General features: G+C 39.1%; 2 protein-coding genes and 1 pseudogene across 9 annotated transcripts in view; all 3 read right to left on the reverse strand.

Moving 5' to 3' along the window:
* Positions 1 to 72: 72 nt before the first annotated feature.
* Positions 73 to 7,584, reverse strand: LOC127453800 (39S ribosomal protein L51, mitochondrial-like; annotated as a pseudogene).
* A 4,401-nt stretch (positions 7,585 to 11,985) lies between these two features.
* On the reverse strand, positions 11,986 to 12,445 carry LOC127453801 (cortexin domain-containing 1-like). Its single transcript, XM_051720495.1, has 2 exons — positions 12,359 to 12,445; positions 11,986 to 12,186 (listed from the first exon to the last, which is right to left on the reverse strand). Exons 1-2 carry the CDS (start codon positions 12,443 to 12,445, stop codon positions 11,986 to 11,988), a joined length of 288 nt encoding a protein of 95 aa, XP_051576455.1.
* A 5,185-nt stretch (positions 12,446 to 17,630) lies between these two features.
* The window catches only part of LOC127454380 (aryl hydrocarbon receptor nuclear translocator-like), a 41,000-nt gene continuing 36,838 nt past the window's right edge, over positions 17,631 to 21,792 (reverse strand). For 6 of the 8 annotated variants that reach the window (XM_051721551.1, XM_051721548.1, XM_051721547.1 and 3 more), the window contains one exon: positions 17,631 to 20,100. In XM_051721551.1, the coding sequence (XP_051577511.1) occupies positions 20,014 to 20,100 (87 nt within the window). In that variant the 3' untranslated portion in view covers positions 17,631 to 20,013. The remainder of the gene's footprint in view (positions 20,101 to 21,792) is intronic. The other 2 variants (XM_051721555.1, XM_051721554.1) reach the window with 1 other exon arrangement.

The following is a 21,792-nucleotide window of genomic DNA, read 5'->3' on the forward strand; positions in this document are numbered from 1 at the left end:
TACAGATCAGGGAAACATATATACAACAGATCATTGTCGTTGCGAGTATTCAGTCTATCTGTGTTTGCCGTATCAGTTGAAGCTGCGGTACAGGAAGCTGATTCTCTTCTCCAGGTTATGTCTGTCCTCTGTCATCATACGGTCTCCTACCATCCGCTTCTTTCTGATGAGACGCTGAAGTTAATTTCCCTTGAAACCCTTGAGCCATACCGGGCCTTTGATCAAGTCCTTTGGGTGGGCTTTAAAGTCACCTGCAGTCCAAAAGAAAAACAAGACGTTCAGCAGTTTGTTACCCCGTTTACAGCTCATGGTAATATCCATCTAGGTTGATCCAAACACACAAGATCCACATGAGGTCAGTGCTAAATACAGGTGTAAACAGGGTCCGAAACGATTAGTTATTAGAACACTTAAACTACATTTGAAGGTAGCTGAAAATGCATGAGCACATTGCATTTGTAGTGTAAATGCTCATTCATGCTGATGTGTCCTGTGCAACATCAAAGAACAGCCTATTAACCTGTGAATCATTCACTGCACATTATTTATTTTTATTTTTTTTATTTCAACAAACACTCACTGTGCACTTTATTAGGAACACCTGTACACCTAATTATTCATGTGATTATCTAATCAGCCAATTGTGTGGCAGCAGTGCAGTGAATAAAATCATACAGATATGGGTCAGGAGCTTCAGTTACTGTTCACATCAACCATCAAAATGGGGGGAAAAATGTTATCTCAGTGATTCTGACTGTAGCATGATTGTTGGTGCCAGATGGGCTGGTTTGAGTATTTCTGTATTTGCTGATCTCCTGGGATTTTCACACACAACAGTCTCTAGAGTTTACACAGAATGGTGCCAAAAACTAAACATATCATTGTTGATGAGAGAGGTCAACAGAGAATGGCCAGACTGGTTCGAGCTGACAGAAAGGCTACAGTAACTCAGATAACCACTCTGTACAATTGTAGAGAGCAGAATAGCATCTCAGAATGCACAACATATCGAACCTTGAGGTGGATGGGCTACAACAGCAGAAGACCATGTCTGAAACTTTATTAGGACCATAGTGTAACTAATGCTAAGTGAGTGTATACACAGCTCTGGAAAAAACTAAAAAACTTTTCACAAATTAACCTCCATGACTTTTCCAGTCATTCAATATCACTAGATAAGGATTTTGTTTTCTTTTTTTATTATTATTTTGCAGGTACTGCCCTCACAAAGAGAGCAAAAGTGCAATACAAGTCACATTTGATCAAAAATCGTCTTATAAATGGAAAATAACCAACAGTAACTCGCTTACCCAAGATTCCAGTGTTGTCATAGACGCCAAACATGCTTCTCTTCTCCGTCCATCGGTCCACTTCCTTCAGTTTGGGACTAGCATGCATTCGTACTCTAGCACAAGTGCCTGTATGAGGACGGAAATATAACAAATAAAATGTTACTCGTGTAGTTGATACATTTCATGAACATTTTTTAATTAACATCACGATTTAAAGGAACATTCCGGGTTCAGTTACGTTGGTTACCAACAAAAATAATTTTGATTCAAAAATCAAGGTTACAGTGAGGCACTTACAATGAAAGTAAATGGGGCCAATTTTAGAGGGTTTAAAGGCTGAAATGTGAAGCTTATAATTTAATAAAAGCACATACATGAATTCTTCTGTTAAAACTCATGTATTATTTGAGCTGTACAGTGGTTTAAATGGTCATTTTTACGGTCATTTTAGGGTTTTCAGGTTTATGGTGTTAAGTCGTCATTGCAACGGAGTTGTAAAATTGGATATAACTTTACACAGAAAAGGTTAGTAAGTAATTTAATCGCACTAAAATCATGTTAACATGCATATTATGGAGCCAGATTTCTGCCAAATCTAAAACAAATAGAACATTCTGCAAACAAACTCAAACCGCTTCGCAAAGAAAAACTCGTCTCTCAAACAAAGCGATTTGCAAACACAAAGGGCCATTTGAGAGAAAATGAAGGGTAGTTGTCCTGTACCACTTGCTTAACAAACAAGTTTTATACAAATATAAAAAAATTGTTTTATATAAACCTTCATTATATTCCACAAATAAATAATCTATTCTGCAGTTCTCAATGCATGGGCTGAGCAATATCCTCTTTAAAAACAATAGATGGCGCTGTGCTGCCACATACTTAATATTTTTTCACTCAGTGTTGTTATTAGTGCATATTATGTGGTAAAAATTACCACATATTTTTCTAGTAAAAATTAGATCCCTTCTGGTAATAAAAGTCATGAATAACGACATTAACTGAGTGAAAAATATTAAGTATGTGTCAGCACAGCGCCATCTACTGTTTTTAAAGAGGATATTGCTCAGCCCATTTGTGAGAAAATTGGAATATTTCTTAAATGTTGAAATGTATATGAATGTTTCAGAGACACTTTGTATTTTAGGTTTATGTTTTTTACAGTTTTATTCACCTTTTTACCTTTAAAATGTCCTTACAAAGTACAAATATCCCATTTAGTCTTTTCATGTAAAATATACCCTAACTAATACATCAAAAATGTACAACAGTTGACAGCAGCAATGAGCAGGTGGACATGGTGATATTCAGTGTGGTAATAGGGGTGGATTGGCATATATATATATATATATATATATATATATATATATATATATATATATATACAGGTGCATCTCAATAAATTAGAATGTCGTGGAAAAGTTCATTTATTTCAGTAATTCAACTCAAATTGTGAAACTCGTGTATTAAATAAATTCAATGCACACAGACTGAAGTAGTTTAAGTCTTTGGTTCTTTTAATTGTGATGATTTTGGCTCACATTTAACAAAAACCCACCAATTCACTATCTCAAAAAATTAGAATATGGTGACATGCCAATCAGCTAATCAACTCAAAACACCTGCAAAGGTTTCCTGAGCCTTCAAAATGGTCTCTCAGTTTGGTTCACTAGGCTACACAATCATGGGGAAGACTGCTGATCTGACAGTTGTCCAGAAGACAATCATTGACACCCTTCACAAGGAGGGTAAGCCACAAACATTCATTGCCAAAGAAGCTGGCTGTTCACAGAGTGCTGTATCCAAGCATGTTAACAGAAAGTTGAGTGGAAGGAAAAAGTGTGGAAGAAGAAGATGCACAACCAACCAAGAGAACCGCAGCCTTATGATTGTCAAGCAAAATCGATTCAAGAATTTGGGTGAACTTCACAAGGAATGGACTGAGGCTGGGGTCAAGGCATCAAGAGCCACCACACACAGACATGTCAAGGAATTTGGCTACAGTTGTCGTATTCCTCTTGTTAAGCCACTCCTGAACCACAGACAACATCAGAGGCATCTTACCTGGGCTAAGGAGAAGAAGAACTGGACTGTTGCCCAGTGGTCCAAAGTCCTCTTTTCAGATGAGAGCAAGTTTTGTAGTTCATTTGGAAACCAAGGTCCTAGAGTCTGGAGGAAGGGTGGAGAAGCTCATAGCCCAAGTTGCTTGAAGTCCAGTGTTAAGTTTCCACAGTCTGTGATGATTTGAGGTGCAGTCTCATCTGCTGGTGTTGGTCCATTGTGTTTTTTGAAAACCAAAGTCACTGCACCTGTTTACCAAGAAATTTTGGAGCACTTCCTGCTTCCTTCTGCTGACCAGCTTTTTAAAGATGCTGATTTCATTTTCCAGCAGGATTTGGCACCTGCCCACACTGCCAAAAGCACCAAAAGTTGGTTAAATGACCATGGTGTTGGTGTGCTTGACTGGCCAGCAAACTCACAAGACCTGAACCCCATAGAGAATCTATGGGGTATTGTCAAGAGGAAAATGAGAAACAAGAGACCAAAAAATGCAGATGAGCTGAAGGCCACTGTCAAAGAAACTTGGGCTTCCATACCACCTCAGCAGTGCCACAAACTGATCACCTCCATGCCACGCCGAACTGAGGCAGTAATTAAAGCAAAAGGAGCCCCTACCAAGTATTGAGTACATATACAGTAAATAAACATACTTTCCAGAAGGCCAACAATTCACTAAAAATGTTTTTTTTATTGGTCTTATGATGTATTCTAATTTTTTGAGATAGTGAATTGGTGGGTTTTTGTTAAATGTGAGCCAAAATCATCACAATTAAAAGAACCAAAGACTTAAACTACTTCAGTCTGTGTGCATTGAATTTATTTAATACACGAGTTTCACAATTTGAGTTGAATTACTGAAATAAATGAACTTTTCCACGACATTCTAATTTATTGAGATGCACCTGTATATATATATATATATATATATATCAAGACATTAAGAGATTTCTCAAAGATGATTCAGGGTTCCCACTGTCATGAAATTTTAAAATTGAGTTCCCTTTCAAGTCAGTCATTTCAATGCTGCGTCACTGATGCTATGGGGTTATCGCCGCAGGTGTAACCAATCTCTGAAACTCTTTAAAATCTCGCCAATTTTATTGGCAGATAGCGCTTTGTGCTCCGCCTCCTGCACGTATCATTGGGCATATATACGGCGACACAAAGTGCCATCTCCTCATAATTTCTTCTTCAGGGTACCATTATCTCTCCCTTGTACTCTGCACTACTACTGAATTTTTCTCTACTGAATCAGCATCAAGATCTGCACATTCACAGCGGGTGGATCAGAGTTTACATCAACTACCTGTGGTGCTCTGGCATTCGCCTACATCCTACATTTACAGCTGAACATCAGACGTGTGGAATTTCCTCCTGTGGGACAGCTGACGGACAAAATATCTTTCAATAGTCAAGCGCTTTGCTCAAGGGCTTGCTTCTGAGGAAGCTGACGCCATTCCCTTCTCATCCCTATATCTAGTGAGGACGGGATGCAGAGCACGGAGAATTTGAGGGTGATTTCGCCAGCTTGAGCTTGCGTCTCTTCTCCATCTCCAGCAGCCTCATTCACGGTGATGTTTATGTTGGGGATACTTTGTCAGTGGGCTTTACCCTGACTCTCTGGTGAGATGCATAACGTAATTTTCCCCCGCGGGTGGGAAAATGGGAAGAAGCAGCGTCTGAGACGGCGATGCTTTAAGTTTTCTTTATAAGCCTTAAAATAATCAATTGTGTTCACCGTGTTGGCGTGCCTCTGAGTTTCACCACAGGTGGCTTTCTTTCCAGAGCTGCACGAACCGCTTATTATTACTTGACTTTCTCCCTGTTCAGTGAGAGCTCAGGTCTCTAGCGCTGTCACCTTGCAGTGCTTATTAAACACATTGGTAACATGTCAGGAGACTATGGAACGCCAAATAGGTCATATTTCGCAATTTACCAAATGCCTAAATAAATAAATAAATTAGACTGCCTATGTCGCAACACATAGATTTTAGGCGCCTCCACGTCACCTAATGGCAATCTCGCTTTACCCACCGCTGCGAGCTGGGAACGAGTTTGTTTCATGACAAAAAGCACGACTATGTGCTACAGTTCCAGAGGTGGCAGCCTCATTTCAACGGCTTTATTTCCTCCACCGTAAAGGTGTGGGATGTGCCAGTTCTCCGTTCAAAGATATTAAACCTTCTCGTGAAAGATGCGATAGAGACAATATATCGATGGACAATACACACAGCGGACTATACAGCCACTAATTTCTAGTTGCCAAAAGGACGGCAGATTACTTCCCAATTTGGATTTTGAAACTTGCTAAGTTTCCGTTCAGAATTATTACTCGGAAGCAAATTCTGTCTGATGTTCGCCCTATAGACCGGTTTGTGTCAATCAACCTGAAATACGCCTATTTACACGCGCACAAAGCCCCTCTTTACACATTCATGATATGTGTCGATGCAGCGTTCGCTCTGCTAAGGCTTTAGCAGCTTTTGCGTTATGAATTGCCAACTTGTTACTTTTAGCGCAGTCAGAGGAACATGCTTGCAAACACAGAGACATGTTGCTTGCACATTTGGAGCGTTTGGGAGTCAACTGGTTGAAGAGCATGTTAATGCCTGCCGCCAGATTTCATTCCTTGGCATGAATCTTGACTCTGTGTCTATGCTGGAGCACCTAAAAGAATGCATTCATTCCATTCACCTGTGTTTGAACATATTCAAACTATTTAAAAAAAATAATGTTTCCGTTGAAGCTTTTGCAATGGTCTCTGGGGCAGAGGTCACTCTGCTGGGACTACTGCGAATGAGACCCCTTTGGTGCTGGCCCAGATTGAAGATGCCCAATCATTCATAGCGACATGTTTGGTATCATGCCGCTGTCTAGCTGCGTTGACCATTTTGTCAAATTCCCACGTTCTATCAGATGGGCGTGGCATTCTGTCAAGTATCCAGACGCGAAGCTGTCATGGTGGATGCTTCGAACATGGGCTGGGGAGCCCTGTGCGACGGTCTCCCAGCCTTTGGCACCTGGACAGGTGCTCAAACAATCTGGCATATAAATAGTCTGAAACTACTCACTGTTCTAGCATTAATGGCTTATCGGCCAGCTGTCCAGGGTTGTTCATGTTCTGATCAGAACCAACAACACAGTGGTTGTAGGTTACATAATTCACCAAGGGGGTGTATCACCTCTGATGGAACACCCCCTCTGATGTGCGAAACATCTATCGATATGTGCAGCGCACGTTCCAGATCACCTGAACCGTGGCGCTGATTTGCTCTCATGACAGGGCGCTATACAAAGTATTTGGTTCGGGGAAGCAGAAATAGATCTATTTGCATCCCCGGAGACAACGCATTGTTGCCTATGGTATTTCCTGACTCATGCTCCACTGCGCCTGGAGGCAAGAATGCACTCCCTCCTGTCCACTTACTTAGCCAAGTATTGTGCAAAATCCGGGAGGATGAGGAAACTATACAGCTTCTTAACTTCACGTCTGGCCCCTGAATGGTGCCCGTTTGACACAGAAAGGCTCTCACAACCAGTGCTCAACACCATATTTTAGGTCAGAGCCCCTTCAATGAGACGTTTATACACCTAGAAATAGCGAGTGTTCGCTGATTGGTGTTCCTCTCGAGGCGAGGTACCTGTACCTGCGCTAATCCGTTTGATTTGGACAGATGCAGAGGCTGCACACACTATGTCCAGTTATGTGCATGTGTCGATCGTACAAGGCAAATGACGCTGTCAAATCAGCTTTTTGTGTGCATAACAAGTCGCTTTAAAGGTATGGCCATATCCAAACAAAGGCTTTCACATTGGTGTAGATTCCACAGCGCTTGCATATGACTCACAAGGCATACAGTGCCCTATTGGAGTTAAAGCTCACTCCACAAGAGGCATGGCCTCTTCATGGGTATTACCTAATAGTGTTTACCTTGAAGATATCTGCCTAACTGCAGGTTGGGCTTCCCCCAGGACTTTCGCTCAGTTTTACAACTTGGATGTCACCTCTCTCTTCCCAAGTGCTTACTGTGAAGGAGAGCTAGACTATGTATTTTGCTGGTTACTACCAGCTTATTTATAGAAGCTCATTCCATAAGCCGCAGTCAGCTGTCACCCTACATGAATTTTCACTACACATTCGGTTAGTGCCTTCATAATACATATTCACACATCAGTGATTTAAATCATCCTGTGATGCTGCGTTACCCGAATCCGCTAGCGTCATCGCCATGTATCCATCTTTTCATCATTTTACTTCTCCCTTCTTAATATTATGATACGAAGAGGAGATTCTGTGGTTGACTTTAACTACCCTATTGGATAGTAGGCATTGTTGCGCATGCAAATCAGTAGCACAGCGTGATGGTATACATTTTCCATTGCATCAGCGACGCAGCATTGAAATGACCGACTTGAAGGGGAACGATAAGGTTATGACTGTAACCACGGTTTCCTGAAATGAGAAACTGCTACGTAAGCTGGCCGCACTACTGAATCTTTGCTACAAGGGCCAAGTATTGCTCTGTACCCTTCAGTCGAATATTCTGAGGAGATAGCACTGTGTGTCGCCGTATATACACCCGATGATATGTGCGGGGAGGCGGAGCATAAAGCGCTATCTGCCAATTAAAATTGGTGAGATTTTAAAGTGTTTCAGAGATTGGTTACACCTGGAGATAACCCATAGTGTCAGCGATGCAGCATTTCATTCCCTCCTTTCAGAGAACCGTGGTTACAGTCGTAACCTTATCGTTTTGCAGGTAAGGGAAAATCATGGAAATGTCTATAATGATAATAGTTCCCTTACGATTCAGTACACTTGACATTGCATCACTAAGCTAACACTATGGGGGTATCCTTCTACATGACCTAGTTGCAACCTTTCTACAATAATGGCAGGATTTGCTATGGTGTTTAAGACCCGCCCTTTTAGGCGCAAAGCTGTCCAGTATAAAAGCAGGCCCGCAAACACCATTCCTCCGAATTTTCTTCAAGACAGAGATTAATCTCTTGTCTAGAAGTCTTCTACTACTTTGCCATTGACAAACACGAGTCAGCGGGTAGGATCTTCATGGCAACTAGAAGACTCTCCGCTCCCCTGCAGTGTTCCAGCGAACATTTACGTTGACGCTTCGCTGATGAACGGGCCACTTTTTATCCTTATAAGCTATTGTTGATATTGTGCGTGTGTGTGTGTGTGTGTGTGTGTGTGTGTGTGTATATATATATATATATAAATTGTCCAATTGTTGTTAAAATACACTCAACTAGGGGGCCTGTGTAGCTCAGTGGTAAAATACGCTGGCTACCACCCCTGGAGTTCACTAGTTTGAATCCCAGGGCGTGCTGAGTGACTCCAGCCAGGTCTTCTAAGCAACAAAATTGGCCTGGTTGCTAGGGAGGGTAGAGTCACATGGGGTAACCTCCCCGTGGTCGCTATAATGTGGTTAGTTCTCAGTGGGGCGCATGGTGAGTTGAGCGCGGATGCCGCGGTGGATGGTCTCAGACGCGGAGGCAACTGAGAGTCATCCTCCGCCACCCGGATTGAGGCGAATCACTACACGACCACGAGGACTTAAAAAAGCGCACTGGGAATTGGGCATTCCAAATTGGGTGAAAAAAATAAAAAAAAATACACACAACTAGTGGCATTGCCTCTTTATGGTCATGGACGAACGGTGTGTCCTTACAAGACATATGTTTTGCAGCAGGATGGTCTTCTCAAAACATATTTGCAAGGTTTTATAACCTAGACGTAACATCTTTCTCATAGCAAGTCCTCTCTGTCTAGAGTGCTTGCTATTTTATTGGCCAAACATATACTTATGCCCTGTACTTAAGTACAGGCTCCCTGTCATTTTACACAACCACCTGCATTCAGACCACTGTATTTCCCAAAAGTCACATTTCATTACAAATAAACTTCCTTCTCGACTGGGTTTGTGGAGGGGTTAATTCATACTATATGACCATAGTTCATATATATATTCTGAGTTTTCATAATTTGAAACATTTAATAAAAGTTCATTCATCGCTGTGGGCTCTATATAACTTTTGATGTAGGCCAATTTAGGCACATTTAATAAGATGATGCCAAGTTAGCATATTTTAAAAGTTTAAATGGATAAAGCCACAAACAATACAAAATTCATTCTTGGTTCTTACGTGTGTGTGCGTGTGTGTGTGTGTGTGTGTGTTAATACGGCAAAGCCTTTTCACCTATTGTACCTTATGTGTGTGTGTGTGTGTTTGTGTTAATATGGCAAAGCCTTTTCACCTGTTGTACCTCCCCTTAATACTGAAGTACCACCTTTTTATTATTTGGCTCTCAGCATATCTAAACATAAATAAATGTATGCACTATATGCATACTTTTGAATGTTAACTATTTAATGAAGATTGATTAATAAAATACTGTATTAAGACTATACTCAAAGCATTTAAAATCAGAATTATCTGTAGCCTATTATTAAACACAACGTGAAAAGCACTTGTTATGAATGCTGTCAGGTGATCTCTTGTAAAAGTGTATAAGATCCATCCACTTGGTTTTTAGTTTCAAGGCATTAGAGTTCATAAAGGCTCACTCAACTGAAAATACAAGACCGAATATTCAATCAGTCACTATATTTCTTTCATTGCATTTCCTCACAAGGACATTTGTAATGTGTACTGTCACCCAACCGCATTAGATTTCTTTTATTTGTTTACAATTGCATTGATTTATTTGTCCTTTGTGTGTCCTGGTGGTCATTAGGTCTCACTGTAATGCAGATGTAGGCTGCAGGTATCCCTTTTCCCAGCTGAGTTCCAAGAGATATCCAAGAGTGTCCACACACAGGGTTAGAACAGGTTCAGATGGGTTTAGCTTGTCTAAACAAACTGTAAATTGTAAAATATAATTTCCAAACACAATTTCCAACTGTAAAATATCATTTCTGACAATACTGTATTCAGAATTTTACTGCAAAATCAATGCTAGGTGATGTTCTGTCACAACACAAATGACTGTAAAAATAATAAAAATGCGTTTTGGAAAAATATTGTAAAAAGTTGTTTCGTTTGAAGTCACCATTTTGGGGATTAACATAATCCTTATTTACTTCAGAATTAATTTTCTCTCGGCTGGTGTTATCATGTTACAATAGAACTGGTGGCATTTTCTTACACGGGGAAATAAGCTAAGCTTATGATGAAACTTTCAATCTGAACAGAATTTGCGAACTGTACTTTAAGTAGCAATATTGTATGAGACGGGATGATATATATATATATATATATATATTCATTATTTTCAAACAATAAAGAAGGGTTTGCAATGCTATTGTGGTGAGTTTTAGTTTTGATCAACACTTGGCATAAAACTTAACAATAGTGACAATTTCCAAGAAATTTTAGGAGAGGAAAGTAAACATTACAAAACAAGTTACAATGACAACCAAAACAAAAACAGAGAGCAAAATACACCACAAAATAGAAAAAAATAATAACTGAACCACATAAATTAGTCATGCTGCATAGCTTTGTGTGGACATCACACTATTACAGTAAATCTGTAAATATACAACAGATTACTGTAATGCAGACATACTGTAGCTATCTAGAAAAACAGCGCTACTTTACAGTAAATATTTTTCTTGCTTTGTTCACTGTAAATCACAATTGATACTGTAGAAATACTACTATAAAAATTACTGTAAAAGTATGGCAACTAGTAGCTGAAATATATACTGTAACATCCCACTAAAATGTCTACATTCTTCCAGTTCTGTTAATTGAATATTTCCCACAAAGATATTTCAAACTTAGTTCAAGAGCATTTTACTACGACACAGTCTCTATCAATAACACAAGCTTAAAGGGATAGTTCACTCATAAATGAAAATTCTCTCATCATTTACTCATCCTCATGCCATCCCAGATGTGTATGACTTTCTCTCTTCTGCGGAACACAAATTAAGATATTTAGAAGCTCTGTAGGTCCAACAATACAGCTCCAAAAAATTAGATAAAGTTAGCATAAAGGTAATCCATCAGACTCCAGTGGTTTAATCAATGCCTTCTGAAGCAATCCAGTCAGTTTTGGGTGAGAACAAACCAAAATAAACTCCTTTTTCACTGGGCATCTTGCCATTGCATTCTCTAGGCACGATCATGGTTTCAAGGTCGATAACACTTCCTAGTTCTTGACACATGCTAAGACCACTAGATGGCTCTAAATGAAGTGTAATCGAGCTTGAAATCATGATCGCTAAGAAGCCTACTGTCAAGATGTACAGGGAAAAAGCAGTTTTATTTTGGTCTGTTCTCACCCAAAACCAACTGGATTGCTTCAGATGACATTGATTAAACCACTGGAGTCTTATGGATTACTTTTATGATGATTTTATCTGCTTTTTGGAGCTTTTAAGGCCTGATCACCGTTCACTTAGAGACCAGAGCTGAGATATTCTTCCAAAATTCTTTGTTTGTGTTCAGCAGAAGAAAGAAAGTCATAGATATCTGGGATGGCATGAGGGTGAGTAAATGATGAGAGAATTTTCATTTTTGGGTGAACTATTCCTTAAACGTGCCCAACGAAGATTTGGTGCCATTCTGCTGTCACTGGTAATGAACTTTTGATTACTTTTAATTAACCTTGTTCCACTTGCTCTTCCTGATAGGTGGACACTGAGATCGCACTGTAAGGGTCCAAAACCATCTGTGCACAGCGCACCATTGTGACCAACAGAAATAAACAGAGGAGGACCAAGAAGAAGAGCGCAAAACCCAAATCCACATCAACATCCAGTCGAGACACAGGAAGAGGCAGGTCCATGTTTATCCGAAGTGTCTGAAAGATGAAGCAGAGGTATGTGAAGGATGGTCTCTCTTACCTACTCGATTAGAAAGGGAAAGCTTCGTTCAAGACCATTGTGAGAGAAAAACAAATCATATAGTGGAAACCTCCCATTTTATTATCCTCGCATGCCTTTTGGATGCATGATACATAGTCAAAGTGTGACAGCTTCCCTCAAAGTCTTCTTATTCTTGTTTCTTTTTCTGATTTCCTCAGTTTTTCCTGGTACAAACTGGTGGGAAAAAGCAACCATAGTTAGTCATGTTCTGCTTTTATTAGTGTGAAACAGTTCCAACTATGACACAGCAAACACAAAATGTTTTTACATTTCAAAACGTTTTAAAGACTTTTAAAAATGTTCTAGAATCTTCACACAGATAGCACATGTACATCTCTAAAATGTCTGTTTTAAAGTGTTTCATCTAGAAAGCATCACATTCTAATTAATATCTGATAAACATCAGATCAGATTTACAAAAATGTTAATCATATATGTCTTAAAGACATCTGCTGAATCTCTTATTGACATCCGAGAGGAAAGGTCTTATAGACGTACTGCAAATGAGCAAACTGTCCGGGAGAATTCGCCGCTGCCGACTGCCAGGAGATGGAGGAGCCGCTGCCGTCTGCCAGGAGATGGAGGAGCCGCTGCCGACTGCCAGGAGATGGAGGAGCCGCTGCCGTCTGCCAGGAGATGGAGGAGCCGCTGCCGACTGCCAGGAGATGGAGGAGCCGCTGCCGTCTGCCAGGAAGCAAAGGAGCCGTTATCGTCCGCCATGGGACGGAGGACCTGCTGCCGTCCACCAGGAGGCGGAAGAACCGATGCCATCCGCCAGGGGATGGAGGAGCCGCTGCCGGCCGCCAGGAGGCAGAGGAGCCTGCTGTGGTACGCCAGGGGGCGGAGGAGCGTCTGAGCACCGGGTGCCAAAGAAGAGTGTTTTCTTTTCTCTCTCTCTCCCCTCTCTCTCTCTCTGTCTCTCCCGCTCTCTTTCTCTCTCCCCTATCCCTCCCCTCGTCCTACCCAGGTTCCCAGGTGGCGGGGAAGGCCAGCCAGCGACGGAATGGCCGAAGGGGCTCCTCCCCTCCAGGAGGGGGGGGAGTCAGACCGGAGGTTTCCCCGGCCTGAATCGGGCTGTGGGGGTATGTGACGAGGAGGAGGGTGTGCCCGGGCTAGGAGGATGCACACCTGGTGCTGAGTTGCCCAATCAGCGGGAGAGAGATAGGAGAAGCCAGCAACACCAGAAAGAGAGAGAGATACGGAGCTGTGTGTGTGTGTATGTGTTTGTGTGTGTCAATGTCTGTTGTTATGTTTCAGTTCAGCGTTTGTGTTGATTAAAGTCTAGTTAATTGTTAATCCGGTTCCTGCTTCGTCCTTTCCCGAACCTTGTTACAGCAACATAATTGTGTTTGCTGGAAAGTTGTCAAAGACCTTTTTTTCTTAGTGACATTGTGCTCATTTTGTAAATGTAAAATATGTGCATGTTTAAAAAGGTGATGAATAATTTGAACATTTTAAAGGTTAAAATAGGTAAAGTCACAACACAAATGTGTATTTTAATATGGCAGAATTTCATTTTGATTAGCTTAGAAGCATTTTGCAAACATTTAATCTGCCTCTATCAATAACACAAGCTTAACATGTCCAAAACAAGTTGACAGTCTCCTCGATACAGATTCCAGAACATTAAATAATTTTAAATTTAAGTCTACCCCAACATGTTCAGATTCTCATTGTAGACAAAAAAAAAAAAAAAAAAAAAACAATAATAATAATAAAAAATTAAAACAAATCAGTCTCCTGAATGGCACAGAATTGATTCTGACCTCACAATTCCATTCACAACCAATAAGACAAAAGTTAATTTGAAAGAAATACCTCTGTGTAGGGTGCTGGTCCTGTCAGCGCTCACCCTGCTGTCTGTGTTCACCCTTTGCTAAGGGATACGTGTTCTCTTATCTTGGGTATTAGCATGTCTTCCTCTGCCCTGAGGGACATGCACACCAACACTTGGCACCTGTGTCCTCAATGAATAGTTAAATAGGAGTTTGGTAACAATCAGGCCTTATATGGGATTAAAACTGCTTCAGAAACACTACATTCTAGCAAGCACTTCAGAAGTAAAGGCATGTGTTACCTGCAACAGGTGAGTTGACTCACAACTGGTTTTGCTCAAAGAATCAGATTTTTCATTGAACATCAAGTGGTGACCCAACAATGTACCAAACTGATTATGTGAAATTGCATTTTGAGGGTTTCATGCTCTTTGATGCCAGTCATTTATATAACAAAACACATTGTGGTCCAAACAAACCATGTTTATCCTTGTTGCAAGTAAACCTGTATTCTGTTTTTACCTTGAGTAGTTTTGTTAATGGTTTTGGAGGATGAAGGTATGTCAAGCAACCTGTCCGTGTTGGCATCTGCCTTATTTGTCTTGATAGTTGTGCCAAAAATACCATAGAGTTTAACTGGATGGACAGCCTTTGGCTTAAAAATTAACAAAATATATAGTATCTTAATGTTACTCCTATCCCAGTTTAATGTGCAGAGACTAAGTGAGGTATTCAAAAGTTGATTCCCCTGAAAGTGTAAAAACTCTTAATTCCGGAAGTATTTTTTCTGTTAATGTTTTCCATAGGGATTTAAAAAATCTTAAGAGTTTTAAAAGATTTCAAAAGACTTCTGCTGCACAATAAGACAAAAAGCAGGACATACTGCATTGGGCCTGTAGGACATGCTGCTGCACAAATAGACATACATACAATCCCCAAACAAAGCAGGGAAGCTGCACAAATGCATTACACAAAACACAAACCCCCAACCAAGCAGATATATCACCATGACTTGTGTTCTTCTGCTGCTCCAAAGAGCCATGTGCACCGGGTGTATGCTAGATAGCTGTGCACTGGCCACAGGCTGAATAGCGTAATCCTAATTAACTAAATATCTATGTGTGCCTTGGTCTGCTTAGCCGAAAGGCTTAACCATTTCACACGTGCAATCAACCCGGTGTGATTACACTAGGCTGGGCTCAGACGCGTACGATCAAATCGTAGTGATTTGCATTCTTGCTCCTGTTTACCAGCAAAAGAGGGACTGTAGTGGTTGTCATAATGAACCACTCTTGCAGAGCACTGCTGTGAAACCGGTTATCTACAAAACTGAGCAATTTAAATGTTAGGCAAAGAGAGAGACACAAGTAGATTCGGCTTATTGATTACATGTCAAAGAACCAATCAGCATACACCATGAGGGTGTGTAAGCTGTGAGTGAGCACACATGTGAGTGAGCCGATTGGCTAACATTTGAAAGAACCACAGAGAGAGAATCCACATCAGCTTGTGCCACATAGAGTTACATGCCTGAACTTCAGTCAGTTGAAATAACGTGGACCGATATACCATATACCATTGATGAGCAACCTCAGAGCTCACGGTCTGTCTTTGAAGGTTGTAAGTTAGCACTGAAAATCAATTCCATGAACTGTATGTGCATTATCTTGAGGGATCTGAACGAACTCTTTGCTTCGGGGAAAGTTGTATTTGCTGTAATAAAGCAATTGTATATAATGTTATGCCTGGAGACGTTGCAGAATAAGTGCAATAGCTCACATGATGAGGGCTCAAATTTGCCGACAGCCTCCATATCCCTGGGAGTGCCCGCACTCAAAACAGTTCTGGTCTATTGTGAGGACCCACTTTAACATTGATCTGTGGGTGAAGCACTTTCGACTATCCAGGACTACGTTTGAAGAATTGTGTGCCATGGTTGGGCCATTCGTCGAGTTTATTCGCATATCAAGCGTTTCCATTCAGGATATCTTATGTGCATTTTGAAAATGCACATAAAAGTAGTTGGATGGAAACGCAGCTAATGTGTTTAATACTACTAGTACTAATAATATGTTTTATTTGTAAAGTACTAAATAGGGTTTACAAAGTGCTTTAGGCATACAGGATATGGACAGTGATCCTGTGGCAGAAAATAGACAATACTAGGGGGAAAAAACACTAATAAATAATCTGCAAATGAATAGCTTATTTTTTCTTAATTTTTTTAGAATCAAACAAAATTACAAAGGCAACCAATAACTGAATCAAATGCATATTTGAACTGTTAACCTGGGCAGTAATCATTACAAATTATTGGTGTTCTTGTTTTGGCCAAAAGTTTGGAATAATGTACAGATTTTGCTCTTATGGAAAGAAATTGGTACTTTTATTCACCAAAGCGGCATTCAACTGATCACAATGTATAGTCAGGACATTAATAATGTGAAAAATACAATTTGAAAAATTAATTACTTAAAACTACTTCAAAGAGTTCTCATCAAAAAATCCTCCACATGCAGCAATGACAGCTTTGCAGATTCTTGGCATTCTAGCTGTCAGTTTGTCCAGATACTCAGATGACATTTCACCCCACACTTCCTGTAGTACTTGCCATAGATGTGGCTGTCTTGTCGGGCACTTCTCACGCACCTTACAGTCTAGCTGATCCCACAAAAGCTCAATGGGGTTAAGATCCATAACACTCTTTTCCAATTATCTGTTGTCCAGTGTCTGTTTCTTTGCCCACTCTAACCTTTTCTTTTTGTTTTTCTGTTACAAAAGTGTCTTTTTCTTTTCAATTCTTCCCATAAGGCCTGCACCCCTGAGTCTTCTCTTTACTGTTGTACATGAAACTGATGTTGAGCAGGTAGAATTCAATGAAGCTGTCAGCTGAGGACATGTGAGGCGTCTATTTCTCAAACTAGAGACTCTGATGTACTTATCCTCTTGGTCATTTGTACATCTGGACATCTCTTTCTGTTCTTGTTAGAGCCAGTTGTCCTTTGTCTTTGATGACTCTAGTGTACCCCTTTGTATGAAATCTTCAGTTTTTTGGCAATTTCAAGCATTGTATAGCCTTCATTCCTCAAAACAATGATTGACTGACGAGTTTCTAGAGAAAGCTGTTTCTTTTTTGCCATTTTTGTCCCAATATTGACCTTAAGACATGCCAGTCTATTGCATACTGTATCAACTCAAAAACAAACACAGATAATGTTAAGCTTTATTTAACGAAACTAAATAGCTTTCAGCAGTGTTTAATATAATGGCAAGTGATTTTTTAGTACCAAATGATCAATTTAGCTTAATCACTCAAGGATAAGGTGTGATGGAGTGATGGCTGCTGGAAATGGGGTCTGTCTAGATTTGATCAAAAATGACTTTTTTCAAATAGTGATGGTGCTGTTTTTTACATCAGTAATGTGCTGACTATACTTTGTGATCAGTTGAATGCCACTTTGGTGAATTAAAGTACCAATTTCCTTCCGAAACAGCAAACTCTGTACATTATTCCAACTTTTGGCCGCCAGTGTAAATATTAAAATAATAATTTACAAATAATGTTTGACAGTATGGCTTGTCTTTTTTTAGTCCAGATTTAGCTGTAACTTTTTATTAAACTGGTAATATTATTAGCAATGCAACGTGATACAGTAATACCATGGTATTTTTGGTGACTGTTATAATACTATGAAAATCTCCTACAATTACATCCCTACCAAACGGTAACCAAAGATTTAAAATGAATGCCCCAACAAACCTTTTTTTTTTTTTTTTTACAATATAGCAATTTAATACAAAAGCAAAAACAGTTCTCTTTCATGTTGAATATTTCATATACATATATGCTCATATATTTCTGTTTCTATGTGTACTACTACATAAACTGCAGTTCACATCACTGTAAAACAAGATGGTGAACAAGATAGTGAAAAACAAACAAAAAACAAAAACAATTCAATGCACCAGATCATTGGCCATTTCATATCAGGGAAAAATCTGCTATTGACACATGGGTTTACTAATTTTAATATACATGAATTAGTATTTAAGAGAGAAGACAGATACACCCACCTTCAAAAGCAAACATAAAACACATTTAATTAAGTTTTTCATCTAAATAAAATTAACAATTCAATCATTAAACCTGTCAATATTCCTTAACCTATGGATTTGACTGAAGAATTATGAGAAATTCTGGAATATTCTCTGTACAAGGCCAATTAAGAATGACGACTGCACATTAATTAATTTGGAGAGATTGAATCCAGAAGCAAAACACTGACTGTACAGATTATGCTTATAGGTTTCTTCTTTTCCACTTTATATTTAAACAACATTTTATGATAATACTTAGTCTACCAATGAAATGGCTTTGAAGTACACAAATCCTGCACATTATTACTTGATTTACAATCTTTTCCATTGTGTTTACAAAAAACATGCCGGAGTGAAACCATGACATCAGCACAGGCGAAACGTGTGCTTGAAGACATGGACACAGGAAGAGATGTGTTTACAGGTAATTGCCTGTCCATTTAAAGTTTAAACTTTATATATTACAGCTGCACAACTGACAAGAGAAACATATCAGAAGAATCGACAGCAGTCCAGAACTACTACTGCAGGTTATGTATTGTACTGCACCAACAGAAGCCAGGGTTGTGCACCATTCAGAATTCAATTCAATTCCTGAATTTGAACTGAAGTAGCAAACAAGATGCAAAATTGTATTCCGAATTTTAGGAAGCAGAATAACAATTAAAACTTTCATTGCATACACTACATTCCACAGAACGCTTTTATTACCCCAAGGTCAAAGATGTCAATATTTGTTTCGATAAAGTTCAGTCATGACAACTCTCTGGAAAAATTTAAGGTTTTGACAAGTTAGGTTAGGTCTGGTCTTGAGGGACTAGATCTGCTTCACTGCTGCTGCACAATTAGATATACATACAATTCTTTGAAGCAGATCTAGACAGGTGGTGCTGGGGAGGAGGGTTTCAAAGAGAAAATTCTCATAGCACGCGGCAGTGAAACCGCCTTACCTGCAAACAACTGAGGCCATTTAAATGTTAGACAACGAGAGAGTATGCAAGTTGACTGGCTAAAAGTTTGCCTGTCAAAGGACAAATCAGCTTGGGCCATGTATAGAGTTTCATGACTGAACAGATCATTTATCCCAAAAATATATGGTGCACATTTTGTGGTACTATATGGCAAAATTGTATTGGACTAATGAACTTTCTCTGTTGTGCGCTTGTTGAATTTCTTAGAATTGCAATTCAGTATCCTGTAGGGCATGGCCAATTCAATTCAAATTCTGTCTGATTTATTTCTTATTCAATACTTAAATTCTGAATTTTCACCAACCCTTATTGAAGCCATAAAAAAAGAAAAGAAAAACATGCCACAACTTCTGATTTTAAACAAAAAAAGATACATGTAGAGCTCTTGAACTTACATTCAGGGCAAATGTCTGAGACAGCCATGACACTCCAGATCACAGCTGCCACATACTAGGGGCTGAATCAAATTCTCTCTTAGATTTTAACGTGATCAAAATGTCAAATCGCAGTGCAATTACTACACAATAATACAGACAGACAAGACTGTCTTTGTGTGTGTGAGTGGACAAAAATGAACAAGCAATCCTTATCACCTACTCAAAAATAAAAAGTGTGTGTGTATGGCAGAGACACAGTGTGGGACTGTTTGTGCTCAAAGTGTGCAATTGTGCGTGATTTTAAAGTGAACACATTTTCATCCCTGTTCAAAGCACAGGGGTTTTTGATGTCTGTGCACTACACTGTTTTCATGTCTCCCTCTTGTGTCCTCGCAGCATGGCTTGTAAGAAGTGCACTGTCCATCCATTCTTGTCTCTTTCGGTAGATCCCTCTATACTTCAACACTGCCATTAATTTGGTTAAAACAGAAAGAAATGGAGAGTGAGAACAGGGAGTAAAGAAAGTTACAAAGGAAGCAGGATCACTCAGGGAATGGAGGAAACATGGGCATCTCTCCGAAGTCTTCGTTGCCAAAGCTTCCGGACTGATCCAACATGGAGAGAACTTCCTGAAGACGAGATAGAGGGAGAAATGTCAAAGAGATAGTTCACCCAGAAATGAAGATTTAGTGATTCTGTCTATTCACTGAAAATCTTGCCCTACACCATAGCTCTCAAATACCATTTGCACAAGCATGCTACAATTTGACTGGTCACAATTAGGGCTGTCTCAAATAAAAAATTAAAAATAATAATTTAATGACACTGATTAATTACTTGAATGAATTGCAGACAATTAAAAATCAAAAGCCATTGCATCTCACTGTTTTTCAGCATCTCACGCCATGAGCGACTTGCTGTTCAACCATTGTGCTTCTTATTTATTAAGTTGCTGCATGCTTTCTGCAAGTGTGGTTTGGCGGGTCAAGGGACATGATGAAATGTGTGAAATATTTTATTGCATTTTTAATAATTAATGTAATAAATTAATAGCCCTATTTACGGGACATGTGAGAAACAACAGTTTTTGGTTACACTGATGTCAAACCTAGCATGCAGTGTCTTCATGCGCCATGTTTGAAAATGCTTGAGGAATTTGAGAGCTCCAGCGGAGGGAAAGATTTTTAGTGAATGGTCATTGACAAATATTGTTCGGGGTGATAAAATGAGAATTCTTTTAAAAATCTTGTATAAAACACATGCTTTAAGTTTGTACAAATGTGAGTCCATGTGAACTTTGAAATGTGAACATGTGAAATGTGACTTTGAGTCCATGTTGGTTTCAATTTTTTTTTTAGATATTTATATAATTTTCTACAAACGTCACGTGGTGTAACCATTAAGTAAAAGGCATTAAAATACTTTCCATGCATCTTGAATAAATGAGTGTACGCAACTTTATCATTAATTTCAAAAAAGTTCTTACACATTTAAATTTTTTTTGTACAAGTTTAATGAATTTTTGAGTCAAGAGTATCAAGACAACACCAAATGACCTGAACAAAATATGCCTTTAAAAAAAACAAAAAAAAAACCAAATTGAAATACTGATATTTAATGATAAGAAAAAATAATGGTTTTTGTAACCTTCTCAAATGTCTTCAGGGTCAAAAGGGGTCTTCTCTGTTTTTTTTTGTTTTTGTTTTTTTTTTTTTTGTCATCTGTTTCACATGACAAAAAAATGGCTGCCTACGTGTTCCACCACATGACATTGATTAATACTTGAAAAAAAAAAAAAGTCCACCAAATCATCTTAAAAAAAAAAAATTGCACTGCTTATTTTATATATATATACACATACATACACACACACACACACACAGACACACACACACACACACACACACACACACACACACACACACATATATATATATATATATATATATATATATATATATATATATATATATATATATATATATATATATATACACATACAGGTGCATCTCAATAAATTAGAATGTCGTGGAAAAGTTCATTTATTTCAGTAATTCAACTCAAATTGTGAAACTCGTGTATTAAATAAATTCAGTGCACACAGACTGAAGTAGTTTAAGTCTTTGGTTCTTTTAATTGTGATGATTTTGGCTCACATTTAACGAAAACCCACCAATTCACTATCTCAACAAATTAGAATATGGTGACATGCCAATCAGCTAATCAACTCAAAACACCTGCAAAGGTTTCCTGAGCCTTCAAAATGGTCTCTCAGTTTGGTTCACTAGGCTACACAATCATGGGGAAGACTGCTGATCTGA

The sequence above is a fragment of the Myxocyprinus asiaticus genome, chromosome 16 (assembly GCF_019703515.2).
Source record: "Myxocyprinus asiaticus isolate MX2 ecotype Aquarium Trade chromosome 16, UBuf_Myxa_2, whole genome shotgun sequence".
Classification (NCBI taxonomy): Eukaryota; Metazoa; Chordata; class Actinopteri; order Cypriniformes; family Catostomidae; genus Myxocyprinus; species Myxocyprinus asiaticus.

What these genes read in the sequence shown, in the direction of transcription:
- LOC127453801 (XM_051720495.1), bottom strand. Translation starts at nt 12,445, where the DNA reads ATGGTTGCTTTTTCCCACCAGTTTGTACCAGGAAAAACTGAGGAAATC. An exon ending in AGAAGACTTTGAGGGAAGCT is followed by an intron (nt 12,187 to 12,358) that starts GTCACACTTTGA and finishes TTCATCTTTCAG; the next exon opens with ACACTTCGGATAAACATGGA.